General features: G+C 40.1%; 1 protein-coding gene and 1 pseudogene across 6 annotated transcripts in view; both read left to right on the top strand.

Moving 5' to 3' along the window:
• ZWILCH (zwilch kinetochore protein) overlaps nucleotides 1-19478 on the top strand; it is a 39732-nt gene that overhangs the window by 17511 nt on the left and 2743 nt on the right. For 5 of the 6 annotated variants that reach the window (XM_045059127.1, XM_023255157.2, XM_045059128.1 and 2 more), the window contains 11 exons: nucleotides 1135-1206; nucleotides 5133-5226; nucleotides 5752-5801; nucleotides 6594-6699; nucleotides 7217-7296; nucleotides 9084-9240; nucleotides 9751-9779; nucleotides 12884-13020; nucleotides 14180-14275; nucleotides 15469-15581; nucleotides 19337-19451. In XM_045059127.1, coding sequence (XP_044915062.1) covers nucleotides 1135-1206; nucleotides 5133-5226; nucleotides 5752-5801; nucleotides 6594-6699; nucleotides 7217-7296; nucleotides 9084-9240; nucleotides 9751-9779; nucleotides 12884-13020; nucleotides 14180-14275; nucleotides 15469-15581; nucleotides 19337-19425 — 1023 coding nt within the window. In that variant the 3' untranslated portion in view covers nucleotides 19426-19451. Of the gene's footprint in view, nucleotides 1-1134; nucleotides 1207-5132; nucleotides 5227-5751; nucleotides 5802-6593; nucleotides 6700-7216; nucleotides 7297-9083; nucleotides 9241-9750; nucleotides 9780-12883; nucleotides 13021-14179; nucleotides 14276-14800; nucleotides 14947-15468; nucleotides 15582-19336; nucleotides 19452-19478 lie in introns of those variants that run through there. The other variant, XM_023255155.2, reaches the window with a different exon arrangement.
• Nucleotides 19045-19165, top strand: LOC111561013 (annotated as a pseudogene).

Below are 19478 nucleotides of genomic sequence, written 5' to 3'. Positions count from 1 at the left end.
CACCAGGGCAGTGGGTGGAGGTTTTGCCGGGCGATCTGATCTGTCAGTTGCCCACAGTGCTGCAGTTATGTAACTTAAGAGTTTTCTAGTGATTAATAAAGTCTCTTGAGTTGGGACCCGAGTGAAATGATCAAAATGACTTGTCTCTCCTGTTCTTAAAAGATTGCAGATACTGGCAATACAGTAACTTGCATTAAATTGTGTATTTTCATAAAAGTGTTTGCTAGTATCATTATTTAGTTTGTGTTCAAAATTTTTTCCGGTTATGTATTCGTTAGATACGCTTAGCAATTTGGGCTGTTGTTAGGCCTTTTCGCTTTATATTTATATTTCTAGGCATCTGACTTAAGAAGTTAATCGGAATTGCTGGCAAAAAATTTATGTACAAAGATAGTTTCATATCGTGATAATAACCGTGTTTGTAAAATATTAAAAACAAACCTGAATGTTCAATAGGGAAATGATTAAAGTAGATTTCCCTAATGAAATATTGTATATTCTTTAAAAATCATGATGTAAAATGTCTTTAATAATAACAGGAAATTCTTATTAAGCAGAAAAAAGGAAGGTGTACAAAACAGTGTATACAGTAGGATCTCAACTATGTTTTAAAAAACTGTACACGGAAGCCTGGATGGGGTTAATTGTTATTCCCCCAGGGTGACGGGATTATGGATAATTATGTTCTTAATGCTTTTCTCTTCTGGCTAAGACAGCACACTGTTGGTTTAGTTAGGAGTCTACTGAACATATTTATTAGGGGGCGGTTATTTTTGTTACGTGGAAATGAATGCTAAGTTTGTCGTTGGGTCTTAAGATGTATTTGTTTACATTTCTCCCACGTGTCTTTTGGAAATTCAGTGGGAAAGGGCAGGAGAGCAGATGTTCCACATAGGTAGGATGGCGGAGTCGAGAGGGGGTGGTGGCATGAGTTCAGGTTACTGTATCGGGATGGACAGGATCTATGGTGTCTCTGGGTATGATATTCTAAGTGCAGTATTACTCTACTTAGGTTCATTAGTGCTTTAGGAAATACATGTTTTAATGTGTGGGGAATTTGAAACGCAAGTAACTGTGACCCTTATGCAGAAAAGATGGGATTTCCAGTGAAAACTGACTTTGGGAACTTTTTAGAATATTAAAGTGGAATCGGGAGAGCCCAGAGGTCCTTTGAATCATCTCCAGAGAGAAGTGAAATTTCTCCTTGTGAGTATCCTACTGGAATTTGTAACTTGCATTAAATTTTACATTTTCATGAAAGTGTTTGCTAGTATCATTATTATTTAGTTTGTGTTCAAAATTTGTTCCAGTTGTTATGTATTCATTAGATATGCTCGGCAATTTGGGCTGTCTGATTTTACTGTGTGGTAGTTGTCCTTTACGGGTATCCTTTGTTAGATAGTTTATAGCTGCTCTTCTTCCACCTTTTTACGAGAGTATTTGGTTTCTATTCTTACAATGGATTCCCCTCTTTTAGGTGGATCAGCTGCCAATTTATGCCAAATGCATGTATAATCTGCTTGTTAATAACTGGGATTTTGATTCATGCTAAAGATTAATGAGCATGTGTTTCAAGAACTTTATGTTTTGTTGAGTTTTACTCCATTCTACAAATTGAATCTCAAGAAGGTGTCCTGCCTACTTCTTTTCTTTTTAAGCTTTATTGAGATATAAGTTATATCCCATAAAATCCACTTGTTTTAAGTATACAATTCAGTGGTTTTTAGTATACTTACAGAGTTGTACAACCGTGGCCATATATAATTTTAGAGCATTTTTATCACCCTAAAAAGAAACCCTGTGCTGATTAGCAGTCACCTCCCACCCTCACCAGCCCCTAGCAGCCAGTAATCTACTATTTTGTAGTACTCTGTTCTTTTCATTGCCAAATAGCATTCTATTATATAGATATACCACATTTTGTTAATCCATTCATCAGCTGATAGGCATTTCGATTGTTGTTACTTTTTGACTATTATGAATACTGCCATGAGCAGTCTAGAGCGAGTTTTATGGGACATATGTTTTCATATCTTCTGAATGGAGTTGCCGGATCATCGTGGTAACTGTGTTTAAGCTTTGGAGGAGCTGTCAAACCATAACCGTTTTCCAAAGTGGCTGTACAGTGTTACATTCCTACCAGCAGTGTCCGTTCCAGTTTTTCTGTATCCTTGCCAACGCTTCGTGTGGTCTTATCATTATCAGAGCCATCCTAGTGGGGATGAAATGGTATCTCATTATGGTTTTGGTTTGCATTTCCCTGATGGCTACTGGCTTTGAAGAATCTTTTCCTGTTCTTTTTGGCTCTTTCTTTTTTAGTTTAACCTCACACCCTACTTTTCCCACTGACCACCCCCTCCCCCCCCCCGCCCCCAACCCTGGCCCGTTTACAGTACCTTGGTCCTGTCACTCTGTCACTTTGTGGTGAGTGTGTCTTGACCTGTGTAGTGTGCCCTTCTCCCACCCGTGTGCCGGGCGAGCTGTCTGTGACATCGTCACCAGGATGATCGCACTGCTCCCTCAGAATGGCGTGTGTTGCCTCTGCTTTGTGCTGCCAGAGCACTTCACACACACTGCTTGTCGGGTGTTTATTAACCCCGGTAGTCTGTTTACTTCTCTGTCTCCCCTCCTACACTTGAGTGCCAGGTACTCTGTGTCCTCGACATCTGGCATGGTACCACACATACATGGTACCTTTACCTCTGATTATTATTTCCCTTTTTGTACAAAACTCGTTACCTTTCTTTCTGGAAAGAATCCTTTCTCAGGATCCTTCCTGTGGCCTTCTATCATATTTCTCTCCACATGTCTCTGCCCTCCTCTCCCCACACACTGGCAGAGAGCTCGTCCACTCAGTGGTTTGACTAATACCTTTATGAGGGAACTCCAGACTCTCTTTTTCTTTTTCAATTATTTTTTTTAACGTTTATTTATTTTTGAGAGGCAAAGAGAGCACAAGCGGGGGAGGAGCAGAGGGAGAGGGAGACAGAGAATTCGAAGCAGGCTGTCAGTACAGAGCCCGACGCAGGGCTCGAACCCATAAGCCGTGAGATCATGACCGGAGCTCAAGTCGGACGCTTAACTGACTGAGCCACCCAGATGCCCCCAGACTCTCTTCTTTTCTTTAAGCTGATACTGGTCCGCTGCTGTTGCTCTCAAACTCAGTACTTCCAAAAGGAAACTTGAGATCTTCTCCAGACTAGATCTCCCTCAGAGAACCCCCCATTTCTGGCTGTGGTTCTCCCATTTCTTCAATTTTCCAAGCTAGAAACCTTATATTTTAGTTTAGTGAGAGCTATTTTTACCGCTACCGCTTAACTACCACAACTAGAAGCTGCCACTGTGTGCCATTCGTGTGGTGCTAGATGGTTCAGTTACTTTGCTTGAGACATCAGTAGTTGGTTTGTGGAAGACCTGATTCAAAGACATGTCAGTCTGTCTGTCTGACTTGCAAGTCCATGTTTTGTTATAACCTCCCTTATAACTTCGCAGGATCTTAGATGTGCACATGACCGCAGTCTCTCCAAGTTCAATGCCTGTATTTTTGTAAATAGATGGGATTTTTTCTTTTATTTTTCCCTCATCTCCTTCCCTCTCTCCCTCCCTCCCTCTCTAATAAACTGTTCTTTTTTCGCCTTTAAGCTTTTTGTCACTGCCCATCTTAGTTAAGGCCCTTATCACCTCCTTCCTGGACCAGTCTAAAGGTCATTCATTGTTTCTCAACAGGGACACTGGTGGTGTTTTAGGCAGAATCATTCTTCGTGGTTTGGGAACACAAGGATGCTAACAACCTTGGCCCCTACCAGACTAAACGCTCAAAGTGCCCCGGTACCTCCAGTCACTGTGACACCAAAAATTATCTGCAAATTTTTCCAAAGATCCCCTGGGGGTGGAAAATGATACCACTTCTATTGAGAAACCTTGTACTTCCTTTTTTCTTTAGAATCCATCTTAGGTATTTCTGACATGAATTCTTAACTACTTGGTCATGTCATTTTCCTACCAAACAATCAACAATGGCTGTTGTCTTTCATATGAAATAATTTTTTCATGTTTTTGTTTCCTTTATTTAAAGATTTTATTTTTAAGTAATCTCTATAACCAATGTGGGGCTTGAACTCAAGACCCTGAGATCAAGGGTCACATGTTCTTCTGACTGAGCCAGACAGGTGCCCCCAAAAATCTTTCCAGGTTTTAAGATCTGTATTTCTGTATAGCCCCTGTTCCTTCTGATCTCATTTCCCACCTTTCCCTGCATGTTTTCTCCACCACAGCCGGACTCCACCCCACCCTCTTCATCTTCTTCCGTGCTCCTTCCCTTCTCTACAGCTCACAGTTCCCACATTTGAGTTCAGCTGATGTGTCACATTGTTCCCGTGGTGATTCCAGCCTATGTTGACCCCCTTTCCTTTGGTTTAGATAATGTATGTATAGGCATATACATTTATATTATTTTTATATAAACTTCCATTCAGTTTCACATTTGTTGTTCCCTGATTATTGCACCGGGATTATCAGTCCTTTTTTTTTTTCAACGTTTTTTTAATTTATTTTTGGGACAGAGAGAGACAGAGCATGAACAGGGGAGGGGCAGAGAGAGAGGGAGACACAGAATCGGAAACAGGCTCCAGGCTCAGAGCCATCAGCCCAGAGCCCGATGCGGGGCTCGAACCCACGAACCGTGAAATCACGACCTCAGCCAAAGTCGGACACTTAACCGACTTAGCCACCCAGGTGCCCTGTTGGTCGTTTTTAACCAAAGTTAAAAGCATCTTCAGGGTAGGCTCATTACTCTGGAATCCTCAGCACCTATGCACATGGCATCATCGTTAGAACACCGTGTTTTGTATCGGATTACTGGGTGTATGTCCTTGCACTGTCAGTAATGTGTGACCTTGAGTAAGTTACTTCACCTCTGGTCTCAGGAAAAGGGATGATGGTAATATCTGCCTGATGGGGTTTTTGTGAGGATTACGTACCATACATATAAAACACTTAGAACTATTCCTGGCTTGTGGTTAGTCATTCAAAAAATTTTATGATGACCAATATTATGAAATATATTCCTACTGATTAAATTATGTTTTTTGCTAAAAAATTTTGGGTTTCTTTTTTTTTTTAATCTCCCATAGGTCTTGGCTGATGGTTTGAGGACGGGTGTAAGCGAATGGCCTGAGCCTCTGGAAGTAAAGTCTGCTGTTGATCTTGTGCAGGAATTTCTGAATGGTCTTTGTTTTCCTAACTCATGCTCTCTTTATACTGTTTATTTTTCTTAGTTGCGAATTTATACTTTCTAAATTCAAAAATAAGTTGTCTTTTTAGGCATGGTATTCCTTTTGGTTGGGATATATATGAAGCTGTGAGGTCTGTCATGGTCAGAGGGACAGATTTGTTCTGAATTACTAGTAGTAGAGGTCTAAGTAATTTTAAGAATTAATATTGAATTTAAATGTTATATATCACAGCTGTATTCGAGTTGTATGAAAAGAGGGATGGAAGAGAAACCTTTGAGCACCTACCATGTGCCCAGCAATGTGTGTCAGGGGCTTTCACTGTATCTCAGAACACCCCCACACCCCTACCAGTTGGGTATCTATCATAACCTCCATTAGAGAGTTAAATAATTTGCTAAAATCCCTGGTTGTATTTCTGCTGTCCTCATTTACCATTTGAAAGTAGGATTAGAATGGAAATAATTTAGAAAGCAGAAAGATAAAATCTAGAGTTAATAAGCTTTTGCTACTTTTCTAGACTTAAATAAGCTGGATGGATTTGGTGATTCTACAAAAAAAGACACAGAGGTAAGCAGTCCTTATCAGTTAGCAACATACACTGAAACAGCTTTTACGATTTGGTTGTACCGTTACCCTTCATGTCCTACCATTTCAAATGGATCTGGTACAGCAAAGGCAGTGTTTTGAGGGTAGTTTTTTTTCTTGGTCTTTAAAGTCAGCACTGGTGATTATTTTCCTTAAGAACTAATAAATGCTTTTGATGAGAACTAATAAGTACATATTATTAGTTGATCAACTGCAGAGAAGCAGAAATGACTCTATGTTAATATGCTATAAGATGCTAATGCCTTTCTTGGTATCATTAAGTTAAGTTAAATAGGTTGTCATTTGATGAACAGGAAAATGGAGACAAATTCATTTAATTAAGTATTTTTGCATGGAAGGAAAGTTGAATGCTTGCTTTAGGCATCACACTTTTAAAACAATTTAAGGGTCCAATTTTTCACGGTCAGTTGATTTGTATCTCCTCATTAGTGAATGAAGTTCTAGAAAATTCACATCTGTGGATCCACATTTTCTCAGAGCATGATTTAAAAGCTCGCTGTCCTTAAACTATTTTTCTTTTTGTTTCTTTTTTTTTTTTAAAGTCTATTTATTTATTTTGAGTTGGGGGATAAAGAGAATTTCAAGCAGGCTCTGTGCTGTCAGCACAGGTCCCGACTCAGGCTTTGATCCCACAAACCATGAGATCATGACCTGAGCTGACATCAAGACTTGGACGCTTAACCAACTGAACCACCCAGGTGCCCCTCTTTTCTTTTTTAATAAACTGAGTCTTCTCTAATGTTTCTTTCTCAGACAGTGAAGCATGACAGTGCTGCAGTTGACCGTACCATCGAGTGTCTTTTCACAGTGCGGGGCGATCTCGATTTTGCTGAGCAGCTGTGGTTCAAAATGAGCAGTAGTATGTGTCTACCATGATTGTAAAATAAAATGTTTCCTGTTATTTGTTAGGCTTACTTTTTAAGTCTTTGAAAATCCTACAATGTGTACTATTAGTCTTGTGTGGAAGCCTGGTTCCTATTTTATCAGATTCATTTCTAATAATGTATTGGCACATTCTACTCAAGAATTGTACTAAGACAAGGCAATTTATAGAGTCTATTTTTCTCCTGCCTTGAGCATAAGACGTAGGTGGTTTTAATGTTATGTTTATATGAACCAAAACATACACCTTAGTGGCATTATAATTATTAGAAAAAGGAAAAGATGTTCCTTAATGTTTCACTGTTATTTTGTGACACTGAGTTTACTTTAGAAATGTGTTAAATCTTTCTGTTCGTCTTTATTTTCTTTCCCTTTCCCCCATCCATAAAGTACAGATACTTGTCCTCTACTTACTTGCGTATCCTTAAGATTAATGATATATTTGATCTGCAGAAATACCATGAAAGTAATGTTGGACTGACTTGTTTTTCAAGGTGTGATTTCTTATCAAGACTTGGTGAAATGTTTCACGCTGATCATCCAGAGTCTACAACGTGGTGATATACAACCATGGGTAGGTTTAGTAGTGTGCATTAGAACCCTTTTTCAGCAGCTGAGCATGAAGGTTAAGGCATAGGCTTGGGAACAGACTGCCTGAGTTTAATTCCAGCCCTGCTGCTTTCTTAGCTGTGTAAACTTGGGCAGGTGTCTTTAGGTCTCTGTGCCCCAGTTTCCTCATCTGTAAAGTAGGAGGAGGAAGAGTATCTACCTCGTGGTGTTGTTTTAGGGTTAAATATTCTCCAAATGTATCATGCACGCCCTTTAAATCATTAATTTGTTTCTTCGGATCCACCCTGAGCTCTACACAGGAATATGTATCAAGATTTTACGTATTAGAATAGTTATCACAACCTCATTTCTGGTAGCAAAAAATTATAAATGACATAAACTTCTCGTTAATGAACCATAAGTAAAGAATGATACAGCCACATCTTTGCTAAAAATGGTGCTGACAGATGATTGGTGGAGAAACGCTTACAATCTGCAGTAAAAAGAAAGGATTATACACTATTGCATTAAAAAAGTAAATTTTGAAGGGAAAAACCTGGATACAAATAAATCAAAATGTTAACAGCAGTCACCTCTGGTGCTAGGGTTACAAATGAGGTTTTCCAACTGCATTATACATTTCTATACTTTATGGATTTTCCACAATGAACTCGTGCTTTTACAATCAAGAGAAAGCTAAGTAAAAAACTAGAAACATTCCTCATTTTGTAGGAATTCTTTGAAATAGTGTATCTGCCAGTTCACGACTCTAAAACTTAGAAACTTCCATGGGTGGGAACAAAGATCAACTGCAAAGCAAAGGCATGTGAGCTCTGCCCCTAACTGGACAATGGTGGCTGTAGGTGTTTTAACAATGGCCATAGAGTTTCTCTCATCCTAGTCTCTGTGTGAGGCGTTTGCAAGTATATCCCTGCCCTGTGCAGTGAGTGCAAACAACACGAAAATCGTTTTTATTAAAGGGAAATGCAAAAGGTGATGATGAAGATTAGAGATAATAGATAATTAGTGACAAAATGGCCAATATTTCAGGTGTCTCTAAAACAAAGTGCTTAACTTTGGAACATCTGTTAGGTCTGTAAGTTCACACATCTTAATTTGCAAATGATCTAGTTAGGATGTCTGTAGCCAGGGAGTTCCTCCTGACCAGTGAATAGACCACCGAGGGAGGGAGTTTTCCGTGCAGATGAAGACGTTCAGTTTAGGAAAGACGCCCAGGAGCACTTAATCAGCTAGGAGAAAAGAATTGCTAGTTGCAGAGCTTCAGAGAACCAACTCTGTCTTCTCTTTGGTGGAACCGTATCTGGGGGTGATAAGTTGAAACTCTTCATAGTTGCTTTGGACTCAAGCGAATCATATAGGAATGACCCTTCAGGAGCTGACACGTTTGTAAATCAGGGTTTTTTTTTTTTTTTTTTTTTTAATTTTTTTTTTAACGTTTTATTTATTTTTGAGACAGAGAGAGACAGAGCATGAACAGGGGAGGGTCAGCGAGAGGGAGACACAGAATCTGAAACAGGCTCCAGGCTCTGAGCTGTCAGCACAGAGCCCGATGCGGGGCTCGAACTCACGGACCGCGAGATCATAACCTGAGCCGAAGTCGGCCGCTCAACTGACTGAGCCACCCAGGTGCCCCAAATCAGGGTTTTTTATTCACACTATTTATAGTATCAGGAGACTAAAAATGCAAGCTTATACATTTTTAGCTCGTAGCTCATGCAGTTTGTTTTTCTTTTGTTTATTGATTTGTTTATATTTTTATTTATGGTTTTATAAATTTGTTTTGATTTCTAGCTCCATAGTGGGAGTAACAGTTTACTAAGTAAGCTTATTCATCAGTCTTATCACGGAACCATGGATACAATTTCTCTCAGTGGGACTGTTCCAGTTAAGATGCTTTTGGAAATTGGTCTGGACAAACTAAAGAAAGATTATATCAGTTTTTTCATAGGTGAGTCCCTTTCCCTGCTCAAAAAATGAAAAAGCATGTCACAATCATCATAAGTATTCTCAGATTTTATCTTTCTACTTGGCCCTAGTCATTTATAGCCCTGGCTTCACCCCTGGTTCTCTGTGAGACCAGCACTTCTCTTTGCTGGGACTTACTTTCCTCCTTGATAAAGAGATTAAATTTAACTCTAGTTTTGGTTTGTGTTTTTAGTTCAAACATTTTGAGATTCTGTGAGGTTAGTGTATTAAATAAAAAGAAACCTTTCTGTGAGATGCTGTTTTAATACCCAACACTTGGTTGTTTTTATTAGAGGCAAGCTGTGATCACTTTTAGAATAGTATTAACATATATTCATGGTGTAATGTGCCAGAAAATTTGTCTATTTCTGGGGAACTATTTGGCTGGAGCATCTCTTTTATATAGGAGCTCTGCAAAATTTTACTAAGGTTCCTTAACAAGTAATAGGCGATACCTAAAGCTTATTTGTATATCTGTGTGTTTTCTTACTAGGTCAGGAACTTGCATCTTTGAATCATTTGGTGAGTTTGTCCTTTTATTCTTTTTTTTTTTAATGTTTATTTTTGAGAGAGAGAGAGAGAGAGACCGAGTGCAAGTGGGGAAGAGGCATAGAGAGAGAGGGAGACACAGAATCTAAAACAGGCTCCAGGCTCTGAGCTGTCAGCACAGAGCCTGATGAGGGGCTCGAACTCAGGAATGGCAAGATCATGACCTGAGCCGAAGTCTTAGGTTGAAGCTGAGTAAGGTGGAGGTAACTCAACCAACTGATCCACCCAGGTGCCCCTGTTTTGTTGTTTTTTTTTTAAATGCTTATTTAGTTTTGAGAGAGAGAGAGTGTGTGCAAGCAGGGGAGGGGCATACAGAGGGGGACAGGGATCCGAAGCCAGCTCTGTGCTGACAGCAGCGAACCTGATGTGAGTCTCCAACCCACGAACCACTATATCATGACCTGAGCCGAAGTTGGACACTCGACTGACTGTTGATTGCCCCTGTTCTTTTATTCTAAAGTTGGCTTTTCTTTTAATTCAGTCATCCTACCTGCAGATACTAAATACCTGTTCTGTGCCAGCCCTTGTCCTAGGACCTAGGAAACATAGATAGACAGACAGACAAATATATAACAGAGAAAGGGTATTCTTTATTTTCATGCATCCCCCACCCCACCCCCCGCCCCAGTCATTTCATATGCCTGTTTTTTTCTTTTAATATGGTTTGACTCCAGGCTTTTGACACAATAGTCCTTAAATTTGGAGAACCTCCTAGAAGGCTAGTTGAATTGCTAATTCCTGGGCCCCAGTGACTCTGTAGGCCTAAGGCACAGAAAGATGTCTTTTAAAACAAGTCATCTCCGGGGCGCCTGAGTGGCGCAGTCGGTTAAGCGTCCGACTTCAGCCAGGTCACGATCTCGCGGTCCGTGAGTTCGAGCCCCACGTCAGGCTCTGGGCTGATGGCTCAGAGCCTGGAGCCTGTTTCCGATTCTGTGTCTCCCTCTCTCTCTGTCCCTCCCCCATTCATGCTCTGTCTCTCTCTGTCCCAAAAATAAATAAACGTTGAAAAAAAAAAATTAAAAAAAATAAATAAAACAAGTCATCTCCTACTTCAAATAATTCAAATGCTTTTCCCTTAGTGTTAGTTTCCTGTTACAACATAACAAATTATAGTAGTTCCCATCTCTGGGGGATATATTCCAAGACCCCCAGTAGATGCTTGAAAGTATGGTAGTACTGAATCCTGTGTATACTATGTCTTTCCCTATACACACTTCCCTATCATAAAGTTATGCACAGAGATTATAAGTTAGGCACAGAGATTAACAGCAGTAGCTAAAAATAGAACAATTATAATAAACTATAATAAAAGTTATGTGGATGTGGTCTCTGTCTTAAAATCTTACTGTATTGTACTCACCCTTGTGATATTACAAGATGATAAAATGCCAGTGAGATCAAGTGAGGTGAAAGATGTAAGTGTTGTGACCTAGCGTTTGGCTACTGTTGACCTTCTTAGAGGTTTGAAACCATGGAAAGTGAAACCTTGGATAAAGGGGGGACCACTGTACTACAAACTTAAAAGCTTAAATGAACATAGACTTACTGCGTCACAGTTTCCTGGGGTTGGGAGTTGGGCACATTTTAGCTGGGTAGTCTGCTAAGAGTTTCACAAGGCTGAAATCAAGGTGTCTGCCATCTGCTTGACTAGGGAAAGATCTACTTCTAAGTTCCCCCATTTGTTGTTGGCAGAATTCATTTCCTTGTGGCCTTATGACCAAAGTTCCCATTTCCTTGCTAGTTTTTTGGTCCAGGGCCGGTCTCAGATCTTAGGGATTGTTTTTGGGTCCTTGCCATGTGGCCTTCTCCACAGCGCGGGCAGTTTGTTTTTTCAGAGTCAGCAGGAGAGCATCTCTAATGCTTCACCTTCTTTTAAAAGGCTCATCTGATTAGGTAGGTCATAGTGACAGTCTCCCTTTTGATCAATTCAAAGTCAGTCACTTAGTAACCTAATCATGGAAGCACCGTCTGTCAAGTTCTGGCCTATGAAGGAGAAGGGATTATTACAAGATGTGTATTTCAGGTGGTGGGAATCTTGGGGGCCATCATAGAATTCTGCCTACCGTTATTTACCGTGGATTATTTCCTTAGGATGTTTTCTCAGAAATAGGATGAGGTCTGAGTATTTTATGATGCTTGACATACGTTGCCAAATTTCTTTTTTCAAAGGGTGGTACCTATTTACCAGTTTCAGATGTGACTGGAAGCTTATCAATACACTTGATTAATTTCTTGGTACTTGTTACCTGTTTTTAGAGGTGGACACTCCCATCAACCTGGCAAGGGTATTGAAGTTAAGAATTATCTTGTGGATTTGCCAGTCATTCCATCTGGAGAGCTTGGTGGGTAGTATTAGTTACCCACTTGGGCCTCCTTGCTGAGGCAGTTCTCGAATTTGTGTTAACCAGATAATGTAACAGTTTGCTGAGCATGTTCTCAGTGACAATTTTGCTTATAGTTTAGTTTGAAGAGTAGTATTGAAAGGTGGTAGATTCTGTCTGGCTGCCTCCATTTTTTACCCCCCTATTAATTAAGCATAGTTTAGGCTTAGCAAGCATAGCCATATTCTTCCTAAAGATTGCTTTTCTAGGGGCGCCTGGGTGGCGCAGTCGGTTAAGCGTCCGACTTCAGCCAGGTCACGATCTTGCAGTCCGTGAGTTCGAGCCCCGCGTCAGGCTCTGGGCTGATGGCTCAGAGCCTGGAGCCTGTTTCCGATTCTGTGTCTCCCTCGCTCTCTGCCCCTCCCCCGTTCATGCTCTGTCTCTCTCTGTCCCAAAAATAAATAAACGTTCGAAAAAAAATTAAAAAAAAAAAAAGATTGCTTTTCTTCTTCTTCTTTTTTTTTTTAATGTTTATTTATTTTTAAGACAGAGAGTGTGAGCAGGGGAGGGGCAGAGAGAGAGGGAGACAGAATCCCAAGCAGGCTCCGTACTGTCACTGCGGGGCTAGAACCCAGGAGTCGTGAGACAATGACCTGAGCCGAAACCAAGAGTTGGACCCTTAAATGACTGAGCCACCCAAGCGCCCCAAGATTGCTCATGCTCTTTAACTCCTTATTTTGCTGTTTTCTGTTCCAGGAATATTTCACAACTCCATCAGTAGATATACAAGAACAGGTGTGTCGTGTTCAAAAACTCCACCATATTCTAGAAATATTAGTCAGTTGCATGCTTTTCATTAAACCCCAACATGAGCTCCTCTTTGCTTTAACACAGTAAGTATTGCTCTTGTTCCTTCCACATAAAAATGTAGTCTCTTATGAAATAGGTGGGGCCAAAATGTGTGCAGTTTTTATTATCAGTTTGGGTAGAATCTGTACACCCTATCTTCACAGTAGCAGAATAGTTCTGAGCCCCTGTCAGAGGAAGGAAAGGCTTTGGATTCAGAAGGACTCAGGTTTGATACTTGGCTCTAGCATTTTGGGACTTTCTGAGGAAGTTTCCTTTCGCTGCATCTTGTTTTCTTATCTGTAAACAGGAACTAATAACTTGAAGTGTTTGTCGTCAGGATGAAATGATGTAACATGTCTAAAGTACCTGACACCTAACGGGTGCTTCATGAATATTTCCTTCTTCTTTTCTTTATAGCCTTATACATTTGGGCCAAAGTAATCATTGCTAGACCTCCAGTGGTAATTGAACGAAACCAAATACTATTATCCGACTTCTGCCAATAGCACTGCTGTAATTTTAGAGATTCTGCCGATCAGTTTGGCTAGAAACAGTTTGGAATGAGCCTCCTACATGGGTTGCCGGTGTCTTATGTGTATTTGAAGCCTCACGGTCGAAATGAGTGAGCCATCCAGTGGATGGACTGGGTTTCTTATTCCCTGCAGAAGGAAATGTACCATTGCCTTTCCCGAATTTAGAATTTGCCTCAGTTGTAAAGGGAAATATTTGAAATTATTATTGTTTACAGAATCTAACATTTATTTTCATTAAAGATGAAGAGTGTAAATGAGTTAACTCTTTAATTCCCCAGAATCTGAAAACCATGGAGGCTGTATCTTTGTCTCTCTTTTGATTCTTACTGGTTTTCTTTTTCTGATACCACTTCCTCCCCGACTTAGTTAGGCCTTTACTTTGGCTTAACTTAATAGGCCTTCTATTAATTTTTACAAATTGAAAAAAAAATTGAGATATCCTTTCAAAATAAAAAACAACCTAACTTTTTTGTTGTGGGGGGGAGGAGGCATTGGTTTTTTGTTTACTGTTGTGGCCCTGAAATTATTCTTCTGCTGTTGTTTTGGTTAGTGGTACTGGGTGAAATGTTTCTCTTATGAACTTTAGATTACCAGAAAGCCTTTATCTCCAAGGGACATTTTTTTTTTTTCCAGAAGAGGTTCTTTTTTTGTTGTTTTCTGTTTGTTTCAGATCCTGCATAAAATACTACAAACAAAATCCTCTTGACGAGCAACACATTTTTCAGCTGCCAGTCAGACCAACTGCTGTAAAAAGCTTATATCAAAGGTCAGCAACTTAATAATTAAATTATACTTTAAGTCTGGCCATAATTCCTGGGCAACTCCTCTGTCCTTTCCCTGGGGGTCTCGTGACCAGAGCTCCAGCTCTGCAACCTTAATCATCTCTGTCCTGCTCTTTGCCGTCTGGTAGGGTTCACCCTCTCTCCTCTCCCAGACCTTTTGTCTTCTCTTTTTCTACCATTGGGCCTCTAGTCTTTCATTTTTCTCTCAACTTGTAATTCCTTCACAGTATAGGGCAGAAAGTGTAGGCAGAAGGGAAATGACAGATTGGGAAGAAAGTGATCGGGGTAATGACGACAAGTCGAGGATCTGCCTGTGAGGAATGAGAGGGTTTGGGATTGGGGACGTATGGGACTGTGAGGCTAAGGTGACAGATTGGCCATCCACATGGACTCAGGCTGTGTCAAATGATAGGTTCCTCGGCTCTTCCCTCAACAGGTAATGTGCTTGAAATTTCTCTCATACTGAAGCCACTCTGTTTTTACCCTCCCTCTATTTTGTTCCCTCGTAGCCAAACCCTGTCGTTCCTTGAAACTGCTCCGGCCGAGATCACTGGTGGCCTTCTAATTACCAAATCCAGTGGACAACTTGCCAGTAAAAGAGTGTGCTTTAGCCCCTGGTGTAATCAGCTGGCCCCCCAGTTCTTTCTCCTGATGAGTAAGCACTTAGAAGGCTCTTTGGCATTTAACACTATTCCTTTCTTGGATCTCCGTCCCGTTTCTTCATTTCTGTGACACAGCGTTCTGTGTTAATTCCACCTCTCTGGTCTCCCTCCAAGACCGAGAGGAGTTCTCTCTTCAGGGTCTTCCTCTGCCTGCTTCTTGTGTGGCTTTTCACCAGAACTCCACCTTCTGCCTTCTTTTCTTCTTGCTTTCCGTCTTCCCTGGGTGATTGGACTCACACTCAAAGCCTCAATTCCTCTGGGCTAATGAGAATTCATAACTCCCATCGCTAGCTTCTCCTGAGCTTCAGATCCATGTTTCTAAATTAGGTGTAAATCCCCAACTTCAGTGTCCTGTAGGTAGTTCAGACTCAAACCCCGAAATTTAGAGTTGCGACCTGTTCATCTCTTCTTTCTCAGTGCCTCTCACATGAGGACTTCGCTAATTGTGAGTATAAAAGGAAGGAAGGAAATAACTGGGGCTTTTTTTTCCACTTTGATGTTTCTTCTTTCCTTAGTGAGAAGCCACAGAAATGGAAAGTGGAAATCAGTGGTGGTCAGAAGAAGGTGAAAACAGTTTGGCAGCTGAGTGACAGTGCACCTGTAGACCATCTGAGTTTCCACAAACCTGGTAAAGATGGTTTGTAATCTATTCAGATAAATTCCAGTAGAAAATAAACTGAATCTTTACTGGCACATTATGGTAGCTCTTGTGCCCAGTTTTAAATAATTTTCCTGAACTCTAGGTGTAAAACGTATTTTTTCTGGAGGAAAAAAATCACGGGAGAGTGCTTTTTCTCATCCTGGATAGAGGAACTTTTATTAAAAGAGGTCAAGCAATAGGGATACAAGGAGCAAAAATAGATGAGAAGGTTGAAATGCTAGCTCATACTTCACACTTTTGTGCACTCTTTCAGTGATGATATTTCTACCCTGATGTCTTCTCTGGGAGTGCTGGGAAAAGGTTGAGATTTTTTGTTTATTTATTTATTTTTGAGAGAGAGCACAAGCAGGGGAGGGGCAGAGAGAGAGAGTCCCAAGCAGGCTCTGTGCTGCCAGTGCAGAGCCCCAGCGCGAGGCTCGAACTCGTGAAACCATGAGATCAGCTCTGAGTCAAAACCAAGAGTTGAACGTTTAACCGACTGAGCTACCCAGGTGCCCTGAGATTTTTTTTTTTTTTTAATGTGTATTTATTTTTGAGAGGGGGCAAGCACGTGTGAGCATGGGAGGGGCAGAGAGAGAGAGAGAGAGAGAGAGAGGGAGAGAGAGAGAGAGAGAGAGAGAGAGAATCTCAAGCAGGCTCTGTGAGGTCAGCGCAGAGCCAGATGCAGGGCTCCATCTCATGAGCTGTGAGATCATGACCTGTGCCGAAATCCAGAGTCGGATACTTAACTGACTGAGCCACCTAGGTTCCTAGGCGCCCCGAGCTTTCTAATGTTCTGTCATAGATGGTCCACATCAGTCAGAGAATGCGTTTGAGCCCTTGGTGTAATAAGCCAGCTCCAAGTATTCCTCCTTTAGTAAGCACCTGTAAAACTGTTATTTTCAAGTATGTGGATTGCAAGATTCTGTCTTCTCTTTGTGTAGATTTAAAAGGCTTCATTCAGATATTGCAGTGATTATCTAAAATCATATCTGATAGTTTTAAGACCATCTGAAAAGATTTCAGAAGCCCGTAGTCAACGAGTGCTGGTTATTGAACTACAGAACTCTACAAATAGTTCTAGATTGATACCTTGCAAAATTGTTTCCATGAAAGGTTTATTCTCCCCCAAATATTTTTTGATTCAAGCATGATGGAAACTTCTCTGTTCATATGGCTGAATAGTAAAAGCCCTAAAGAAATGGAAAAATTTTCCTGAGAACCATCAGTTAAAATCATCCTGTCTTTTCTAAGTGTGATATGAAACCTGGAGGGTATAAAGCTTGAAAATCAACCATATAAAATTAGAAAAGTTGCAGCATGACAGAAAAATACCAGAGGCAAAACAAATGATAAACAAGGAAGATTAATTTGCAGCTCATGTTCGGAAAAGAGGCTACATTGCCTACTACATAAAGAACTTTCAAATGAGTAAGAAAAATATGTTAATAACTCAATAGAAAAATGCAAGTAAGATGAACAGTTTGCCAAAGAGGAAATTCAGATGTCATCTTGAGAATGAAAGCTGCCCAGGCCCACTTATGATAAGAGAAATGCATATTTATATTATAGAGATACCATCTTTTGCCTGTCAGATAAGCAAAGATCAAAAAATTTGTTATCACGGTACTGGCGAGGATGTGAACAGGCAGGCGGTCAACCTCACACGTTGCCGATTGAAGTAGAAGTTTGCATAGCTTCTGTGGAGGGCGATATCCGCCAATATTTTAAAGTACAATTTTTGGCCCAGCAGTTTTTTTAGTAGGGATTTATTCCATACATAAGACCAGACATGTGCAAGAAGACCTATGCACAACCTTATTAAGTGTGGTATTGTTTATAGTATTAAAAGCCTGGAAAAAATATGGAGACAGGCATAAGAAAAGGTCTGGAAGGATACAATAAAATTTTAACCCTCAGGTGTGGCATGGTGAGGGCAGGGGTGGTTCCCAGCTTTAGGTGAACATTAAAATCACTTAAGGAGGTTTTTTTATTTATTTATTTTATTTTTTATTTATTTATTTTTTTAACATTTTATTTATTTTTGAGACAGGGAGAGACAGAGCATGAACGGGGGAGGGTCAGAGAGAGAGGGAGACACAGAATCGGAAACAGGCTCCAGGTTCTGAGCAGTAAGCACAGAGCCCGACGCGGGGCTCGAACTCACGGACAGTGAGATCGTGACCTGAGCCGAAGTCGGACGCTTAACCGACTGAACCACCCAGGCGCCCTTAAGGAGGTTTTAAAGTCTTAATACCAAGACCAAGTAAGTCAGAATCTTTGGAGCTACCGCCTGGACAGCAGTGACTTTTTAAAAAATTCTCCGGGTGATTCCATTGTGCAACTAGTTTGAGAACCACCAATTGAAGCATTTTGTTTTAACTGCAAATGTTGTTTAAAAAGATCTATATTTTATGATTAAAAAGAAAGTTTTAAAGCTGTGAACATATGTGATACGTTTTGGAAAATGCTGTTTTAAATAAATTTTATTACATAAAGATTAAACGTGTTTTATGAGGAAATTCATGCAAGATTAAACACCTTTTTTCAATGATGCTGGATAAGTGAAGTAGAGTGAACGTATCTTCTAGAGTCTTTTTGATGCAGATTACTTCAAAAAGGAGTGCAAGTTATTTTGAATGAGTTAAAACAATTTATGAATAAATACTTGGTCCAGTGACTCCTATGAAAATAAAGAATTCTTATGAAATCCTATATTTGCGTGCTTGGAAAACCACTCACATACTCCATTTTGGCTAGAATTTTATAACCTCTTCTACCCATCGTATATTCCTGATGTGTTTGTCTAGAAATTATTCTGTCACCTCCAGCCCAAAGCAAGACCCACTGGTGAAGGACGCCCTCATTTGTAAGTCACGGGCTATTCATACAAAGCCCCAGTTGTAAATATTAAAGCTCAGTCATGATTTATTTTTTGCCAAAGATTATATGCATTTAAGAGGTTAGGCTTTCTGCTTCATTGGACTGAACTGAGCACTTAGGTCCAATACTAGCTTTTCAAGATATCTAATATTGTGATACTGTTGAGTAAAACATTGAGATCAAAATCAGGAAGACCTAAGAGAGAAGAAATGTCGGGAAGAAAATAATGATTTGGGGTGAACGGGAGCGAACAACAGCGTCTGGGAGAGTGCTGCTCGCCCTGTGGGTACTCTGCAGATGATTGTTGATCATGGTGGGAATATGGAAACCAAAATGTTGACCCACAAGAAAGTGAACATAAGCTCATCTAAATGTTAATTGCATTTGTTTTTGAAATACAACAGTCTTCAGTAGAGAAAAAAAGTGCATATTTGCCTAGCCCTAAGACTAGAAATCTCAAGTAGAAATTGTTTTCCAAAATATATGTTAAGATTGGAAAAAAGAGTTGAACTATAGTGGATGAGGCACAAAAATAGAGCAGTATGTTCCCAAATTAAAAAGAGAATTAAGCTTTGTGAAGTGGCAGTATCGTAGCCAGTGAGATTTATCTGAGGTGCTATTATTGCTAATTGAAAAATACAGAATTAAAACAAGTCTGCTTTGTATTTTCTTTAGTCATGTTTTCAATGCATCAAAGTTTACCATTTAAAAGAATTGTCCACGCTGGTTTTTGTCCCCTAAATTCAAAATAGAAGACACATGCCATTCATATTACCTCTTGATTATTATAAAATTCAGCAGTGTATATGGTAGAAAAGCCAGCAGGCTGGTAAGCAATTCTGATCTCTATCTGGTTACAGATGTTTCTGAATTAACATTAAATGGCAGCCTGGAAGAAAGGATGTTCTATACTAACATGGTCACCTGCAGCCAGGTGCATTTCAAGTGAAGTGTGCCAATGGAGTCCTCTGTAAGGTAGTATGTTCGCTTTTTGTTCTCCAA

Source organism: Felis catus, chromosome B3 (assembly GCF_018350175.1).
Source record: "Felis catus isolate Fca126 chromosome B3, F.catus_Fca126_mat1.0, whole genome shotgun sequence".
Taxonomy (NCBI): domain Eukaryota; kingdom Metazoa; phylum Chordata; class Mammalia; order Carnivora; family Felidae; genus Felis; species Felis catus.
The sequence above is the reverse complement of the archived record's forward strand: the minus strand, read 5'-3'. Positions and strand labels throughout refer to the sequence as shown.